Source organism: Indicator indicator, chromosome 30 (genome assembly GCF_027791375.1).
Source record: "Indicator indicator isolate 239-I01 chromosome 30, UM_Iind_1.1, whole genome shotgun sequence".
NCBI classification, from domain to species: Eukaryota; Metazoa; Chordata; class Aves; order Piciformes; family Indicatoridae; genus Indicator; species Indicator indicator.
In genome coordinates, this window is record NC_072039.1 from 9,094,262 (window position 1) to 9,113,270 (window position 19,009).

At 42.9% G+C, this 19,009-nt stretch overlaps 1 protein-coding gene across 3 annotated transcripts in view; it reads left to right on the plus strand.

The window, feature by feature from the left end:
* The window catches only part of AUTS2 (activator of transcription and developmental regulator AUTS2), a 793,740-nt gene that overhangs the window by 758,653 nt on the left and 16,078 nt on the right, over positions 1-19,009 (plus strand). The window contains exons 7-12 of one of the 3 annotated variants that reach the window (XM_054394316.1): positions 7,469-7,940; positions 9,659-9,912; positions 10,834-11,075; positions 11,504-11,548; positions 15,934-16,029; positions 17,704-17,775. In XM_054394316.1, coding sequence (XP_054250291.1) covers positions 7,469-7,940; positions 9,659-9,912; positions 10,834-11,075; positions 11,504-11,548; positions 15,934-16,029; positions 17,704-17,775 — 1,181 coding nt within the window. The remainder of the gene's footprint in view (positions 1-7,468; positions 7,941-9,658; positions 9,913-10,833; positions 11,076-11,503; positions 11,549-15,933; positions 16,030-17,703; positions 17,776-19,009) is intronic. The other 2 variants (XM_054394317.1, XM_054394318.1) reach the window with 2 other exon arrangements.

Sequence of the window (19,009 nt, forward strand, 5' to 3'; positions counted from 1 at the left end):
TGTAGCTAAAGAAAGGAAAGCAGAGTTGGGTTATTTTTATTATGATCTGTTTGCAATATGGCATTAGATGAAAGGCAGCTGAAATCTTGAGTCATCACTCCTAAGTTGGTCAGTGTGAAAGGCAGGAGGGCAAACAGCACAGTACCCTTAGACCTATGATAGCTGGAGAGAGCTGTTAGAAACATAAAGAAACCTCATCAAGCTGTGAGAATAGGGACTGAGTCAGTGTAGACAAGCTTGGAGCAATGCACATTAAAGCAAAAGATGGAGGTGCCTGTAGACCTCGCAGGGCTCTCAAGCAGCTGGGACAAGTCAAAGTTAAGAAGCTGGATGTTACTAGAGGTGACTTAAGGCAGACCTTCACTCATATCTGCAGCTACAGGCTGGGAACAGCTACCTGCAGTGAAAGGTAGGAATTGGTGAGGATGGAAATGCTTTGGCACCAATGAGTGGTCCAGCTCCTGAGGGCTGTGCAGTTTGGGTCAAGCTGCTTTCTGTAGAAAGTGCTGCAGAAGCCTACAAGGTGTGACAAGACAGCTGAGGAAATAATAAGAAGTGATCAGGCATGTGGAGAAGTCTTGTAGGAAGAAAGACTGGGAAGACTGGGAAGTTGAAAAACTTGAACTTGAAGGGGGAGCAAGTTAATTTTGTAAAGGAATAGGTGCTGTTGATGGTTCGGAGAGAAGTCTTTTTTCTCTCACAGACTTGCAAGAACTGAGGGGAATTAAAAGGTGAGAAATGAAAACCTTGTGGAAGGAATATTTTCATATGGCATGCTAAGAAATTTACTGCTATGGGTGAGAACTTGTGAATACTCAGAAGGGAGTTGAGATTTCTGTACGTAACAAGGCCATGGTTGTTATCACAGGTCTAGGAAATCTTGGAAGAAAATCTGAGGCTTTTGGGTGTAAGCCAGCCTTTGACCAGAGATCAGCAGGAGATCTTATGGCTTGGAGTTGTTGATATACATACCCTGGCTGCAAGGTTTTTACACCTGGTTTGGAAAAAATGTGGTGCTGGCTGCCATGTGTGGTAGGAAGCATGGACCTCCAGGCTGGATTAGTAAGACATTGACATGTTTCTGTGAATCTAGGTGTGCTTTGCATATGTTGTGATTGCAACATCTTTAGTTAAAATGCAAAATTGAAACAAGAAACTTCAGCTCTTTGTGCTCAAACCCATTATTGTTAAAGAGTATCCCCCAATGGCTTTGTCAGCATGATTTCCCTTGTGGGAAGTTTGCCAGCTCGATGGAGAAAAGTCCACTTCAATAAGCCCTGGCTATTGAACACTTCAGAGCTGCATAGAATCGTAGAATCATCATAGAATAAGTCAGGGTTGGAAGGGACCACAAGGACCGTCTAGTTCCAACCCCCCTGCCATGGGCAGGGACACCTCACGCTACAGCAGGCTGGCCACAGCCTCATCCAGCCTGGCCTTAAACACCTCCAGGGATGGGGCCTCAACCACCTCCCTGGACAACCCATTCCAGGCTCTCACCACTCTCATAGGGAACAACTTCTTCCTCACATCCAGTCTGAATCTCCCCACTTCCAGCTTTATTCCATTACCCCTAATCCTATCACTACCTGATATCCTAAAAAGTCCCTCCCCAGCTTTCTTGTAGACCCCCTTCAGATGCTGGAATAGTTAATGGATAGTTAATGGTGTGATTTATTGCTTCCCAACTGGAAAGGTTAGAAAGCCAAGAGATTTTTTCCTATTGGAAATAAACCTTTGGCTGCGCCTCTGTGTGTGTGCCTTGAAGCAGGATTCTGTTATCGTGGTGTTGCTTTCTCCTGGGCTCTGTTACCACTGCTGATGGGGCTTGTAACATGATGATTTCAAGGAGAGGGGTGTTTGGATGTTCTGTACTTCACTATCCCATTCCTTTTCCTAAGTCAAGAGGCACTTTTTAAAAAACTCAAAACTTCAAGTGCTTTCAGTATGGTACTCACAGCGTACAGGATGTAGGAGTCCCATTTCTGGTGTGTGTTCTGTTTAACAGCTGGATGAAATAAATTGTTTCATGTGAAATATTTGAGGACTCTGCGTTCTCAAATCAAGGCCAGAAGCAGCTCAATGACTGAAGAATTGTCAACATCTTGTGCAATTCCATTAAGTGCTGCTTTTCATTGATCTGCAGCTTCCTTGTTGACAATTAAATCCGTTTCAGCGCCGAAGCTAAGCATTTTTAGCGGGAGGTAGCGAAATCTTTTGTCCTGAATGATTTTTCTCCTCTGTTTTATAATTAAGTACAAAGCATGTCGCCAAGTCTTGCTATTCAGCTGTGCTAAATACCTGCTTACCATGGAATAATTGCTATCAGCAGATGACAGAGTTGCTAGTAACCATGCTTTTGAACACATGGGTTTAATTTGCATAATCAAAGACTTTGCTGGTGTCCTTGGAAATGAGGATGAAAGATGGCTGTGTGCTAAAAATGAAAAACGGTTTTTAGCAAATTATGTGTATCCAGTACAACAGATGAATTGCTCCAGGGCCTCTATGATACGTGTTGGCTGTTGTACCCAACCACCTCCTCCATCCTTTGCAGTAATAGTTTCTGTCATCTGCCTTTATTTATCCAAACGTTTTCTTGACCAATGTCTAATCAATATGAAATGTACAATCAGGTCTTAAATCTGGCTAATTATTTTGAGGCTTGTACGATGTGTGTTGAAGTGTACTTCCCGGGGCCAGTGGTCAGCAGGGTTTGTGTTTTCTTCATTCTTCATTCCAGAGAAGTTATGACAGTTTGTAGTGGTTGTGAGAGCTTGCACCAACTGCCCACTTCCCCACGTTCAAATGGAAGAAAAGAGGGTTTATAGTTTTTGAAAGATCTAATTTTTTTTAATTCTTTTTTGCAGAAAAGTTTACTTAGGGAGAGATAATATTGTCAAGAGTAGTGCTTAACTTACCAGAATAGTAAAAGAAAATGAATGCTCTTTTTCAATTAAATAATGCTGTAAAATATTTCCTTGGGAGGAGGATTGCTTAGCCCCAAAGGTAATGCTGCAAAATTATGAAAACTCCTATGGTGGTCTTACTTGTGCAATAAGGACTTTGAGCTTAATCCAAAACTCCCTCAAGAGAATAGAAAATTCAGTGCTGATTCTGAATTTCTCTCTTAAGATGCCTGAATATTCCCAGGCCAGACACAGAGAGCCTGAATCCTAATATGGACATAAGCAGGAGTGAGAGGATAAGATAAAGTCTAGTTTCCAAGTGAAACTCACCTGTTATAGTCATGGAACCGTGCATGATTTTGTCTTTAGAAAAACTATTTGGCCACTATATGTTGAAGCATTGTGCAGGACATTGTCTGAGGAGATTTTGTTCCCCAAGTACCACCAGGGGTGGTCAGAGATGCCCAGTTCACACCTCCTTGGCTGCCACTCAGGACCTGGCCAGGTTGGTGGTTCCCCAGCTCTTGCCATGAAATGCCCTGTGCTAGCACTTGGAATCATCTCTGGTCTTTGGTGTAACCAAACATGGTGAACCTATCTGCAAACAACACCTGACCTGGAAAAATTAGAGTGTTCTTTAGCGGTGGATTTGGGAATTTCAGATCTGGAGAATTTCAACAAGGCCTTTTTTGTCCTCAGAAGAATAGTTGGATTTTGTCTTGTGGCTGCAATGTCCTTAACTGGCCACCTCTGGCCATCCACTAGGAATATAAAGTAAACTCCCACCTACAGTCTCTCCAGTTCACATGCAGTCATTTGGCCTTCTCTGCAACTCTGGTGTTACTGTGCCAGTCAAGTAATAACCACACAGACCCAGCAAACTCGTGGCTGTGCTTTTGTTACTTGAAGAGCACTGAGTCCTGCACCTTGAGAGATCTCCACGTTGTGTGTTAAGTGAAAAACAGAGAAATTTGAGATTTAAGATGCACTGAAGGGCAAAGACAGGCAAGGAAGTGATGGAAGTTGCATGTGTGGGACAATCTGCACAGGGAAGTTATTGAATACCATCCTTGGATAGGTTTAAAAGCTGTCTAGATATAGTGCTTAGATATGGTGTAGTAGGGGCCCTATTGGAACTAGATAATGGTTGGACTTGATGATGTTGAAGGACTTTTCCAACCATAGTGATTCTGTGATTCTCCCCAGTCCCCAAACAGCATCAAATTGTGGCTTTATTCTGGTTTTGGTGAAAAGACTGAACGCTGCTGATGGCAGTGTGAACAGGGACGCCTGTGTCAGCACAGGAGTTCCATCACAGTTACTGCTGTTCTGGATTCTGATGCAGCAATTCACTTTACCCAGATCAGTGTATGGAGGGTGCCATCAAATCAAAGTTAGCTTGTTTGGTTCTTCAGCTAGTGGCTGGAGATGAGTTCATCTGCTGTATAAACAAGCTCAGGAAGTTGTATGGTTGGGTTGTCTGTGTCATAGTTCTGTGAAAGATTTTTTTTCCCCTTAGCTTTTACACTGAGTTAGTCAGTCAGTGTTCAGAGCTGATGTGATGTGCAAAGACATGCTGGTAGAAAAAGAGTCATCTGTATGGCCCAGAAATACTGAAACATGGAATTAGAGGTGTTTATCATTGATGTGGGATTTGAACTCCCTAAACAGATACTGCGGGATGAAGAATTCATTCTGCTTTCTATGTCATCAAGGCATGTGCCAGCATAGTGGGGTTAGAGAGACTCCAGGACATTTGACACCATCCTGGGGTTTAGCACAGGTGCGTGCTGTAAGAGAGAGGGAGAAGCTGTGCAGTGTTTGACATTTGGAATGACACTAGCTTACTAAATACAGCATCTTCTAAGCTGCAAGCTAACAGGAATGGCACTTCAGGGGCTGTGTAATGAAGATGTAAGCAGCAGCAAAAAATACCCAGGAGACACTCGGATTCATAGCCTGTTTCTCCAGGGGAGGAGGAACGACTGCGTGAGGAACAAACTCCCCAGCAGAGACCTGTGCTGAATAAATGTTACACACATGAGAGACTAAAAATATCAAAGGAAAAGATTTAGTGGATGCACTGAGTACAAGGTGTTCCCCATAGGTTTGGAAGCATCACCTCAGCAGGATTTTCAGACCACCTACTGTATTCATCTGGTAGGGAATTTCTAATGACAAGGCTAAGCCCTCAAAGCCTTAATTGCTATGCCTTTCTGTCAAAAACTAAATGAATCTCCTAGCTCTTACACCTGTAAGGACTAGGAACATAGATCCACCTCTTCCTGAACAAGCTGTTGCTTCTTTCTTTCCTCCTTGGGGACCTGCCTTAACATGTGGTGATCACACTCTGGCTAACTTTTAATCATGTTTGATCAAACAGGATTGATCCAAAGAATTAATGCAAACGGAGTTTCCTTTATTTAGAACCTGCAGTTTAATTGCAGTGAGATAGACCCTAGGCATGCAGCAAAGTAATTATTTTTCTTCCTCTGGAGTTCCACCATTTCCCTTACAGTCTCCTGATCCAAATTTCTGAAGGAGCCTCTGTGCCTGTTAGAGATTGCATACTCCAGAATTGATTAAAGTATGTTTAAATACTCAGTGAATAAGCCTGTTTACTTTCCCCTGCTATTTCTTGCTCACTCTTTCTTCTCCTCCTCTTTACCTTCCTTTTGCCCCTCCAAAGTTTTTTCCCCATCTCCTGTCCACAAACTGTTAAAACAATCTGGTCTCAACCTCTGACCTCAAGCAGGTCACCGTTGCACAGAGCCTGTAAAACACTTAGCAACTGGGAGCCTGACATGGCCTTTTTTTTTAATCTGTGCATGAAATCAAACCCAAATGATGGTATGTTTGTGACACATTCCTGCCAGGCTGTCTCTGGCAGCTCCAGGGATGCAAAGGCTGGCAAACACCGAGTGCCCAGGCTATGGGCTGGCAGAGTTCACTCTCCATCATCTTCATTTCCACTTCTTTACTTCAGGGTCTGAACAATGTAGCTGCCAATTCTTTGAATATGTATTATTTTATTATAGAGCTGTGGAATTCTTTTGGTTGGAAAAGACCCCTAAGATCATCGAGTCTAACTGTCAATCTAACACCACCATGGCCATTAAACCATGTCCTAAAGTGCCATGTCCCTGTGTTCCTTGAACACCTCTGGGAACAGTGACTCCACCACCCCCGCTGGGTAGTCTGTTTCAATGCCTGACCACTCTTTCATTAAAGAAGTTTCTTCTCGTATCCATTCTAAACCTCTCCTGGTGCTATTTTAGGCCATTTCCTCTTGTCATGCCACTTAATACCAGGGAGAAGAGAGAACTCCCACCTCACTCCAACCTCCTTTCACATAGTTGTAGAGAGCAATGAAGTCACCCCTCAGCTTCATCTTCTTTCAGCTAAACAACCCCAGTTCCCTCATCTGTTCCTCGCCAGACTTGTTCTCCTGATCCTTCATCAGCTTCATTACCTTTCTCTGGACATGCTCCAGCCCCTCCATGTCCTCTTTTCTTTTCCAGATGTTTTATTTTGAGGAGGCTTATCAGAGAGAGAAGATGAGAGGCAGATGCACACACTCACATGCAGAGTGTGTTGTCCAAATCTCATGTCTTTAAAGAGAACATACTCAGGACTAATCCGTTGTCACCTTGACTTCTTTGGCCATTCATCTGAAAAGTAACGTCTGAAATGAATGTCATCAACACAAAAGTCAAAAATATGTTCCTTCCCTTAAGCTTTTTGTTCTGTTCATTTGGCAGCCCAGGCGATAGAAATGTTGTGGTAAATGTCTAACAGAAATTAGGGATAAAAGGATGTGCCAAACAAACAATCAGTTCTCCAAGCAGAGAACCTGGTGGAGCCAGGCTTCCTGTGGAGGTCTTTCCCTCTCGTTGTACCTGTATGTGCTTGTGGCATTCAGGAGATCATTTCAGTGGGGTTTGTGTGGTAATTTAGGGATTGGTTATGTGAAATACACATACAGATGGTATTACCTGCATGCACAGATATATGAGCTCAGGTTTATGGCCCCAAATCTTGGAGTCAGGCAATTATTATGAAAGTCAATTTTTTCTTGATGAAACACTAGCATGGCTAGAAAGTTGGGAAACTAATCCCTAGCAGACAAGATCCAGGAGATGAGTATGGAGGACCTGGTGTACATTGTGCCACAGAGACAGAAAGAAGCAAAGCACAACCTCTCCTCGTATTTTGCCAAAGGCAGTAGTTAGGGATATTTGGGGAGGTCTGGATGAGGAATTGCAAAGCACTTGAACCACTGCACTGAGCTCAACTTTTGTGTGCTTGTTTTTTTTACACATTAATGAAGACACCAATAACTTTTTCCACATGATAAAATAGGAGAAGCAGCATTAGAAGAAGAGGCATTAGGAGAAGGACTTGTGGGTTATGGATGCTACTGGAAAGGGCTGGATTTCACGTTGGCGTGGTCCTTGATAAAAACAGACTGTCTGGAGCGTGACCCTGGCACAGGGTTGGATTGCTTTTGCCGGTTTTGTCACACACTCAGCTGTTCTCTCTCTCTTTTGTTGTTGCAGATAAAGAGTTAGGAGTCAGCGCGCTAGCTGAAAATGACGACCCTGGTGCTAGGGGCCCAGCTGTCCCGAAAATATCAGGATTAGAAAGGAGTCAAGAGAAGAGCCAGGACAGCAGTAAAGACCCAATACTTGAGCCTGTGGTGCCTAAAGACCCTTGTCCTCAGGTGACACAGCCTTTGGCCCAGCCCCAGTTGGAGCCGCAGCCCGAGGCGCCCTGCCCCAGCCCCGCGCTCGCCCCGCGGCCGGAGGCCCCTGCCCAGCCGCCCCCGCCGCAAGCCGCGCAGCTGCCACCAGCCTCGGAAGAAGCCAGCCGCCCGCCGGCGCCGCCCGTCCAGCACCCGCCCCGGCCGCAGTCGCCGGTGCAGCCGGCTCATCCCACCCTCCCTGCGGTGCAGCCCCACCCGGTCTCTCAGGGCCTCTCGCAGCCACTCTCTGCCTATAACAGCAGCAGCTTGAGCCTCAACAGCTTGAGGTAAGTGAAGTGTGGTGGGTTGAAAATTCTGCCCCCCCCCCAACATTAATTTTGCCAGACCAGCTCGGTGGAAGCAAATGGAAGCCCCATGTGTGCTGGAGCCATGTGCTGCTGTGGACTCTGCTGTCTGCTGGTGATGCTTTACCATGCCTGGAGGAAGCGGAGATGAATTAGCTAAAGGAGAGAAGTGACAGCACATCCTGTCCCATCACTGGGAAATACAGGGGACTTTGTGCACTTAACCTTAATTCCTTCCCTGAAACGAGCCAGGATGACTTTATTTCTGATCTGGCATTCCCATAAATGTGAGGTGTTCTCAAGCGCTTAGTTAATTTGCTTTTACTTTTCCTGCCTGTCATTGTGTACTAAGGTTTTTGGAGTGATCTTTAAGTGTTACAGACTTGGGAAGAAAATCCCAGTTCTAGCACACAGGGCTGCTTTCCACACTCTGACTTCTTTTACCCTCCCATCTCTGTAAACATCTGCTTTCTCCAACTGCTGACATGCCCTAGAGCAAGACCCAGGCTACAGCTGGCATTGGCCCTGTTGACAGCCTAGCACAAAGGGTCTTGCACCAATGACCTTAAAGCTTCCATTTTTCCTGCATTGCTGGCACCTTGTAGTCTTCAGTGGTTTTCTCTTCACTTGGCTACAGTGAGATAAACCTTACCTTTTATAGGGAGATAACAAAGATGAACAGCGAGGTTAAACAACATCGGTTGGGCTTGGTGATGCCAAGGGTCTTTTCCAACCTGAACGTTTCTGTGATTCTGTGAACATGTCCACAGGAGTTTGTGATGTCTCTGTGAGTCAGGGACCTCAGGTTTCCCTAACTTTAAGCCAGTGCTGTCAGCATGAGGTCATCTTTCCCCAAATCTGAGCTTCCAGCAGGCAGAAGATGCCCTTTAACACCTGGTGAAGTAACATTATGGTCCCTTCACAGTTTGTCTAAAGATTAGGAGGTGTTTAAGACTTTGGTTTATTTTTAACCAAGTTGGTGTATTTCATGTCTCTAAAAGTCACTGCAGCAGAAGGGTGTTGTTACTTGAACCAACAAGTGGAGTTAAGCATTGTGTGGACATATTTCAAATACTCCTTAGTAGGAAAGGAACCTGGAAAATTGCAACCAATGTAATCACAAATATTTACTTCGCTGACTTTTTTATTGTGGGAGTAGAGAGAGGCAATAACTGTAGAGTAAGCATATGGCTGTTGTTGCCTTCTCAACTTCGTTTCACACTTTTTGCAGTCTTTCATCTTACCAAGTCATAGCAAAAAGGAAAATTAACTTTTATTAATGCAGTGATTACTGATTTTGAGCTTCATTTGCCTGAAAACATGAATCAGAAGCAGTCCTGCAGAAAGAACCTGATAATTAAGTAATGAATGCATAGGGTTGATTACTCCTTTGTGTGTCATTCCTGTGTTATTGGAGGACAGGATATCAACCACTTACACAGAGGGAGAATAGGTCTCAGGTTTTGGTGCAGAGAGACCACGGGAAGTAAAAGACTAGAAAGTGTAGAGCAGATGGTTGGAGAAGGGAGTGTCACAGTGGTATTGCTAGAAAAGTAGAATGCTAACTGGCATTTGTAACGTATAGCTTAGATTAGTAATGTGTTTAATGTGAACCACGCAAGGCTTGGTGGGATTATGTGTACATTTGGAGCTCCTCTGTCCTCTGTGCAATGCTTAATTGCTTTTCTTTTCATTAACAGCAGCAGCAGAAGCAGCACTCCTGCCAAGACTCAGGCCCCTCCTCCACACATATCTCACCATCCCTCAGCCTCACCATTCCCCCTCTCTTTACCCAGCCACAGCCCGCTGCATACCTTCACGCCCACCCTCCAGCCCCCCGCACACCCACATCACCCCAATATGTTTGCCCCTCCTACGGCTTTGCCTCCTCCACCTCCATTGACGTCAGGGACACTGCAGGTTCCAGGACACCCAGCTGGTAGTACCTACTCAGGTAAGAGACCAATGGAGTATAGCCTGAGCATGGCCAGTGCAGCGTAGGAAGACGATTCTCCAGATTTAGTCAGAATCATTGGGTTTGGTCCATTCAGTGAAGGTAGTTGGTTGGGTAGAGGCTGGACTCATTGTGGTATGATTTGGAGTGATATCAAAGCATAAAACCACCTAGACATATCCAGAGACCTTTCTTACTGCCCTGGGAGTGAATAATTTTGAGGATTGTGTTTTTTCCATGTCTGTTTTTTTTCTTCCCATAGTAAAAACAATGAGGTTCATAATGTGCCCACACAGGGCATGATGCCCTTAGCAAAGTCTTAGCTGCAGTTGAGGTCCGTGCTCAGTATTGCATTCCTGGGCTTGTGTACATGCAAGATTTTATGCCTTGGGGGGTGGGATGCGGGGATTTTTATCAGTGGAGAAAATGGTCCTCTTCCAGACTTCGTGGGGAGATGGGAAGTGTCTGTTCCTCCCAGGTTACTGAGAGGGAACTGAAGGAGGAAAATAGAGATTATCAGCATTGAAGTACTGCCCCCCCAAGAAGGTATTTATATTAGCAGGAGCCACTCAGTGTTTACTCTCACTCCAGCTTGCCCCTACCTCCTCACTGTTTGTATCCATACAAATGTAGGGAGAACCTTCAGGTTAATGCTCAGAGGAATGCTGTAGTGAAGACAGGGGGAAAGAAGGGGAATGAATAGAGGGGAATGCTGAGAGAGGGGAAACGGAGACTTTGTTCTGTCTCTGAGGCCTTTGGGGAAGATCTGAGGGAGTTTTCTTACCCTGCGCAGTGTTGTGATTTATCACCAGAAAGTTTTAAATGCAGCTTTACCTCTGCAGCCAGCAAAAAATAAAGTGGCACAAGGTCCCAGAAAGTTCCTGAACTCACGAAGAGTTGTTTTGCTGTTTTGTCTTTCAGAACAAGATCTCCTCCGTCAGGAACTGAACACGCGATTTTTGGCCTCGCAGAGCGCAGATCGCGGGGCCTCCCTGGGTCCCCCACCCTACCTGAGGACCGAGTTCCACCAGCATCAGCACCAGCACCAGCACACACACCAACACACACACCAGCACACCTTCACGCCTTTCCCTCACGCCATCCCACCCACTGCCATCATGCCGACGCCAGCACCGCCCATGGTGCGTACCCCAGGCAGAAATGTGAGGATAAGTAGAGCACAACTCTATTCTTTATTACAAACCTTTAAGAATTTGCCAGGTTGTGGGGAAGGAGTCTTCTGCTGCCCAGGTGTGGTTGAGTAGGAGAGGAAGGGCTGTCCCTTTCTTGTGGCTGTCACATGTGCTATAGGTTCAGGTGGCAGCACAAGGGCTGAGGGATGAGACTGCTGGCTGGAGGGATACTTCCCAGTGCTTGGAGCACTTGTGCTCCTCCCTTTTGCTGTCTCATAAAGACTTTGTTTTACCTTGAAGAAAGAAAAATCCCAAAGTGGTTCATTGCAAACTAAAGTTCTGTGTAGTTTTTCCTCTCTGTTGGTTGCAAAATAATAGAGAAGTAGTTTTCTATATTACCAACAGAACTAGAACAAGGAAATATAAAGTAACTAGTTTGTGCTTTGATCCCTTTGCAGTTTGACAAATACCCTACAAAAGTTGACCCCTTCTACCGTCACAGTGTGAGTTTTATTGCTCTCTCTAAAACTGACTTAACTGCTTTTCTGTGGTGGGTTGGGATCACCACTCAATCAATGGCACAGTGTCGAATCTCTCCCTAATCATCACTCCAGGATTTACCATTATCGTTCTTGGTTGCTTTGGCTTTTGAAGGCTTGCATTCATGGTGCTTGTTTCTGATAAAGATGCAGTATCAGCTTTTCCAATCAAAAAATCTCTTGCTCATACACCATTTGGAGGCAGGGTTGATGTGAAAAAGATGAGACAGAAGAGCTGACTGTTACATGAAGCAGGAAAGAGCAGTAATTTCATCACTGTGTTTCAGTGGTGCCACAAACCCTTAGACTGATGTTTTTTCCTGAGAAACTTGAAATGAAATGACAAACTATCATACAGAGCCTTCGGGGATAGGTAATCTAATAGTTCCCCTAATATATCATATTTTGGTTTATAAAATCTGAAAACTTGTCTTAGTCTTCCAATTTCAAAGGCACAGCTGATCCACTGGGCTTGTTATGTTTTGAAAGCTGTCTCATGACAGCAGTGTGAATCCAGCTATGCACTAGCTGAGTTTTCCTGAAAGCTACCAAAAATGTGATTTAGTGAGATGAACTGATTTTTAATATTCCAGTTAATGGCAAAGCTTCTGCTCTTAAGGCTTTGAATCTACTGATTCATTTGCTGCTGGAATCTGGATTGTATTTCCTTCATTGTATCAGCATAGGCAGGTTGTGGATTGAATCTGACAAGAATTTCTCAATCCAATATAGTGATATTTTGATGAGAGAAGGAGTACTGCATCAGCACTCAGAAATTGGCAAAGCACTTGGCTTTATGTGTTGGTTTTGCTTAGAAGTGGAACTGGGCAAAAAAAACTGGTTAAGATGATCGTGTGATGCTTCCTGCTTGTACCCATTAAACACAGCTCCTGCTAACAGCTCCTGCCTGCAGTCCATGTGACTAGGCCTATTAATTTCTGACACCTCATTTGAGTAACTGGAACTGTATGAGTGTGCTTGCAGGATCAGAGCTCCAGGAGTATTAGGCAAACATTTAAGCCTTACGATAATCACTTCGACTCCAAAGGGTAATGCTGCTCATTTGCATCATTGTTTGCAAAATTGCCCTGGTATTTGCTGAGCTTGACGTGGATTCAAAAGATAGATTATCATCCCACTGCCTTGTTGATTCAAGCAAGAACAGGAACTGGGAAATAGGTAAACGAATTCTAGACAAATAAAGCACAGAAGTCAACGTGTAGTACAGGAAACACTGCAATAGTCTCCAGCTCTATATGCTTGTCAAATTCAGTGACATCATCTCTTACAAATCTGGCAGTTAACCCAAGCTGTAGAGGTCGTGGTGCTACCCCCTTTAAAGTAAGGAGAAGGCTTCATGTTGTTCTTGGTTAGCCAGTGAGCCATGCTGTTGAGCTTGGCGTGGCTCCACCAGCAGAGCTCTGGTCCATTATGCTTCCCCCTGCCCTTCCTTCAGGAAAGGTTTGTCCTTGTGGAGCAGTTGCAAAATAAGCACTGCTGTATCTGTTGGATATTTAGTGAGCTAATACTGGGAGATCACCATGATGGCTACAAATCCCATTGGATTAGCAATTTTTCTTCAACTACAGCAAGGCCATGCTAACCAAAGTGTTTCAGTAATCTCTTCTACTGTGACTATGGCTTCTAGAGGTACCAGAGGAACTGCTTGCAGCATCTTCCTAAGCAGCTGCAGTATCAAAAAGCAGATCTTTGCTGGCTTAAGCACATAGCTGGCAGGGCTTTTCCTATTGTAGAAATACAGTATTTTGAGCAGGGCCTGTTGTGACAGGACAAGGAGTGATGGTTTAAACTGAAAAAGGTGAGATTTAGACTAGAGAGAAAGAAGGATTTTTTTTACACTGAGGGTGGAGAGCCATTGGCCTGGGTTGCCCAGAGAAATGGTAGATGGCCCATCCCTGGTACCATTCCAGGGCAGGTTGGGCTCTGAGCTCTAGTTGCAGATATCCCTGATGACAGTGGGGGCTTGGACTAGATGGCCTTTAAAAGGTCCCTTCCTACCCAAAATATTTTATGCTTCTATGAAACATTATGAAACTGTGACACTTCCACAGACCTTTTCCTGGTGACATGAATTTCCATTATGGATCCACACTGAGAATTCAGATATCTTAAAAAAAAAAAAAAGCTGGCCATGATTTTAAAGCTTGCAAGTGAACTGTGCAGGAGATCAAGGTCTGTTTCCTCGAAATCAGTCTACTTTAGAAAAAGAGACAAAGCTCATATAGAGATGTAAACCAGTTTTCTTTCTTGACATCTTTGATTTTGCAGTCATTTCTTTGAGGGAGGGCCTTGCTGCATGTAGCACAGTGAGGCATTACTTTTACCCCCAGCTAAAGCTGGATCCAGTTCAGTGTTACACTTGGCCCCAGGAGAGCTGTGACTACTGCATTGTTCCCTGGAGAAAGCAAAAAGGGGAAAATGCTGCCAAAAAAAGAGGAAGAAAAAGGAATCACTGACTGTGAAAGAATTATTTTGAAAGGTGGAGGAATTTAACCAATACAAAGGGATCCTGGAGATACAATGGATATATTTTATTACTAAGTTTGACCTTGATGAAAGGTCACATTTAATTAACTTACCAGTTATTATAAAACTCTAAAGAAAGCTTTCCTTAGTATTACTCATAGACAATAGAATATGGATAGAATAGAATAGCAGTAGAAGAATATGGTCTAAAATTATGTCTCTTTCCATCATTTGGAATTAGTCCATTACACACATAACTAAATGCAGAGGCCACTGGGGGATTTAAAACACATTTTACTCATTAAAAGTTACTGTAAATGAGAACATGCTTCTCTTAATGATTTCTCAAATGCCTACAGTTCAGTATCAACTAATCTAAAATGCTTTCTGCATCATTGAATGGAGCAAGTCCAAATTAAATAGAATTAAAAACAACAATAAAAGTGTTTTATGAAAGGAGACTTGATACTGTGCTTTTTAAACAGAGTAAAAATTTTGATACCTCTAAAAGACTGAAATATTTTCTCAGCTTTCAGTGAATATGATATGAAATGGCCTTACAAGATAAGCTAATGGAAGGAAAACCAGTTAAGACAAACACATACATATGCCTGGCATAAAAATATTCATCCAAACTTTGTGAGACTGATTTCCTCTGGGATGTGATTGATTTTCTTAGTGTTTGTGCCCACTCTGCATGTCCAGTCTTTCACTTTTGCCCAGTCCTGCTTCTGTTCAGTTGGCCATTGACTCATTTCTTTTGACCTTAAAAGTAGCATACAGTAGATTGAGTTTGATCAGCTGTGTATCAGCCAGATAACCCTGTTAGGTTTTTGGGTGGCAATAGCAGTGGAGCTAGCAGCCATCCCCTTTAGATCCTGAGGCTTCACAATGAGAAAGTATTTGGAGTGTGATGCTCTGAAAGTGTGATGCTATCAGAAAGCAGTTTTGTGTGCAATCTCAGCATTTTCCAGGGAATTGAGCCAGGTGACTGTGTTGCAGCAGGAGTAAAAGACTCACAGCTGGAGCAGAGAGAGGGATAAGATTTGGAGGTTATGGTTTACTTGTTTGGTTCCCTGTGTTTGTCTGCACTAGTACAGGAACACTTGGGAGTTGTTGGTTTGTTTTTCCCCCCCTGTATTCTCTCAGAACAGATACATTGGGAGTGGTGAGGTCAGTGGAGATGTGCATTTTTTTTTAATGCTTAGTAGCCTGTCTTTATAAAAACAGTACTCTTGAGGTTTTGGGGAGGTTCTGCCTCAATGTTTTCTTTAACTAATAATTCTTAACAAATCAGATTGGCTCTCTGCTACTATTAGATGTGGCAGGATATCCTCTCAGACAGGCTAATGAAGTAAGAGCTGTGCATATTTTACTCATTTCCTACAGACACTATTACAGACCTAAGGTACTAATGGAGTTTTAATGATACAATATCCTAGAACTCATAAGGCTTTTTTAAATATACTTAAACAGTAGTTTTCTGAGTCTGATTTGGCTCTGCGTTCTGCTTTTTCTCTAGAAATGGTTTGCAAACTGTAGCCATTTCAAACTTCTATCCAATTGGAAAATTAATAGTTGGGAGAAAAGTCTAATACTATGATGGCCTAATCCAGGGGAGAGGTTGCTGCTTTGTGATTTTGGAACTGCTTTTAAGCTCTAAATGTCATGACATTTGTGAACATTCCATTGACTGCTCTAACTAACATTGTTGCAACAAGATCACTTCTTCAGTGCTTCTCAATTTTCTCCATGTACCATTTCCCTAATACTGTGTGGGAGTGCATTCTCTGTTTTGTTGAGCTTCCTGTGTTTGTTTTGATGTGCACTTGTATTTATGTTCTTCTCTCTTTCTGTTACAGCTGTTTCACTCCTATCCTCCAGCTGTATCAGGTATTCCTCCCATGATTCCTCCAACTGGCCCCTTTGGCTCTCTACAAGGAGCATTTCAACCCAAGGTAAGAAATACAGCGTACACTGGGGTGATGAGCCAGGTTAGGCTAAGCTTTAGCTTAGAACCTAAGCTTTAGGTTCTGGAGCACTTGAGATCCGAGATACAGCCTAATTCCACAGAGGAGAATTGGCTTTTTCCAAATTGGCTTTATCCAGGTCTTTTGAGGAGCAGCTGAGGGAATTGGGATTGTTTAGTCTGGAGGCTGAGGAGAGACCTTACTGCTTTCTACAGCTCCCTGAAAGGAAGTTGTAAGAGGAACTGCCCTCAAGTTGTACCAAGGGAAGTTTAGGTTGGGCATTAGAAGAAACTGCTTCCCTGGAAGTGTTCTCAACCACAGGAACAGGCTGCTCAGGGAGGTGGTTGAATTCTCCATCCCTAGAGGTATTTTAAAAGACAAAGATATGGTGCTGAGGGACGTGGTTTAGCACCAGATGTGGTGGAGTTAGCGAATGGTTGGACCTGATGATCTTGAAGGTCTTTTCCAACCTATATCATTCTGTGATTCTATGAAAAACAAATGATTTCTTATTAGCTTCAGATCTACATGCATTTAAAAACCACATATATATATATATATATATAATAGCATAGTTAACTTTAGAAGCAATGTGCTCAGTTCTCTGTACACATGAATGTAAGGTCATGTCATAATCAAGTTGTGAAGAACTCATGATCATTATTGTTTACTCATTTCCATAATTATCTCACAGCTCCACCACGGTGCAATAGACAAATTTAGTCCTCTCTCATTTGTGATAGCTCAGACAAATATGATGAGTTTGGGGTTTTTCTTTTGTTTTCATGAAGTCACTCTTGATTTGTAAGTGGGAGGAAATTGTGTTCTGTAGTCTGCAGTCTTTGCAACTAAAGACTGAAATCAGGACTGAAATGTCTGGGGAGAAGACACCTCCTCTCTTAAATTGGCCCATCCACTGTAATGACTGAATATGTAAATTGCAGTTCATTAGTGGAATTCTTCATATGTATGGTAATCAGGCTGTTAACAACTGGGTTACTTAATTGTTAGTTACACTGTAGCTGATTTCTTTTTTCCTTCATTTTAACATAGGAAGAAGCTCTGTCTAAATGTAGTATTTTTATTTATTTTTTTCACAAAGCTTCATTTTGTTACATTAGCTGAACATTGACATTCAAATCATAGGAAACACTTTACTTTTTTTTTTTTCAACTGGCTGTTGCTTTTTTTCCTGATGTGGTAACAGTTTGCTGAGGATAGAGTTCAGATCCTTGTTCTGAGATTGAAGAGATTATCCATGTTCTGTGTTCTGGCAGCCAGGTTGGCAGTTTCAGCCAGTCCATGACATTACTGATAAGCAGTAGAGCATGAACTTGGTCCTCCAAATACTACTTTAGATGTGATATCAGAAGTATGTTGCTAATCATCTTTGTGATAGTGAAAAGATTTCCCAGTGTAAACAGTCACGCTTCTCTCATGTTTCAGATTAAATGGGAAGTTGGTGAGCAATGAAAGTTTGCAGACGGAGATTGTAATACATTTATTCCTCAATGCATTATAAGGGTTATCTTTTCCTCCTTAAAAAGTTTGCCTTCATTGCTTGGGCAGTGTTAATAATAAAGTAGTATGGTTTTTCTCTTTCAGTTGCTTTGCATTGTGTTACTCACTCATTAATGCTGTCTTTCTCTGTGGTATTTCTAGACTTCCAACCCTATTGATGTTGCAGCCAGACCTGGAACTGTCCCACACACCCTTCTACAGAAGGATCCACGGGTCTGTAGAAAATGTTTGTTTTTCTCAAGTTAAGCTGAAAACCTTGAGTGCTAGAGCTGCCATCTTCCCCATGTCCAGATTAACATCCTAAAACTGGAGCTTCTTCTGACCTGCTTAAGCCAATGAGGATGAGATCAATTGTATAAGAAAAAATTAAATCCTGATCCTTACTTCTGTTCATCACTAGCAAAGGCAAAAGAAGTAAAGTGCAGTGGAAGAGCTCTTTCATTATACATGGGAAGAGCTCTTTCCTTGCTGCCAGCAGGCATGCCTGCAAGGCCAGGGGTAAAGGCATACAAGTCCAGTTCGATGTAGGCATGTATAAACCTCTTGAAGATTTACATTTATACTCTGTAATTGTTTTTAATGTGGGTAATGGCAGTTATTCCCTTGGTTGCTGTCTCATTGATTGCACCAGTGAAATACGGATGCACTTTATCGATCACTCGGCGCCTCTGGATTTTTGAGTCCTGGCCTATGTGAACAGCATTTATTGGCTCAGCACTTTGCCTCTTAGGTTTTTTTTCTGTTCTTTGTGAATGCCCTTGGGTTGTTTGTATGTTTGAATTAATACACAGTCACATTTATAGCAGAACTCTCTGACAAAAGCAATGAGGAGTTCTCCTTAAAAGTCCATGCTGTGGTATGGCTGAACCTTTTAAGTACAGCGAAGCTGTTTTCTTTGGGTTATGCCAAGCTGCAGTACTTCAGTTTGCTCTGAAATGGTGCTCTAGTTGAGCTTTATACCAAAAGGAACCACAATTTTTTGAGTTTTATTTATCTGATTGAAAAGGTAACTAGAGGCTCCCATCATTATGCCATTGAGCTTTGTGTTCTCTTTCATCTTGCAGTGTAGTTTCGATTATTTCGAAATGATGGATTGTGCCATCACTGCGTCTGCAAAGTACCTCTCACACCTATAAATCTCCTTTAGCATTGCATTTCAAAGCAGAAAATCCAACACAAATGAGAAGTACTCAATGCATTGGATTTCTTTTCCAGTATTAATTGATGAAACTGAGGGAAAAAAAGGAGAATAAGGAAATAATCTACTCCCCCACCCATCAAAAAAGCAGGTCACATAAGAAAAAAAAAAAAGGAGAAAATTGGGGGTCTATACTGCTGCAGAGTGGAAAATATTTAAGTCAAAGCCAGGTTGTGACAGAGAAAAAAGCAGTCAGTCAGTGATGGCTATTTGAATGTACAAGTCAAGGACCTAATGGCATAGCTGTGG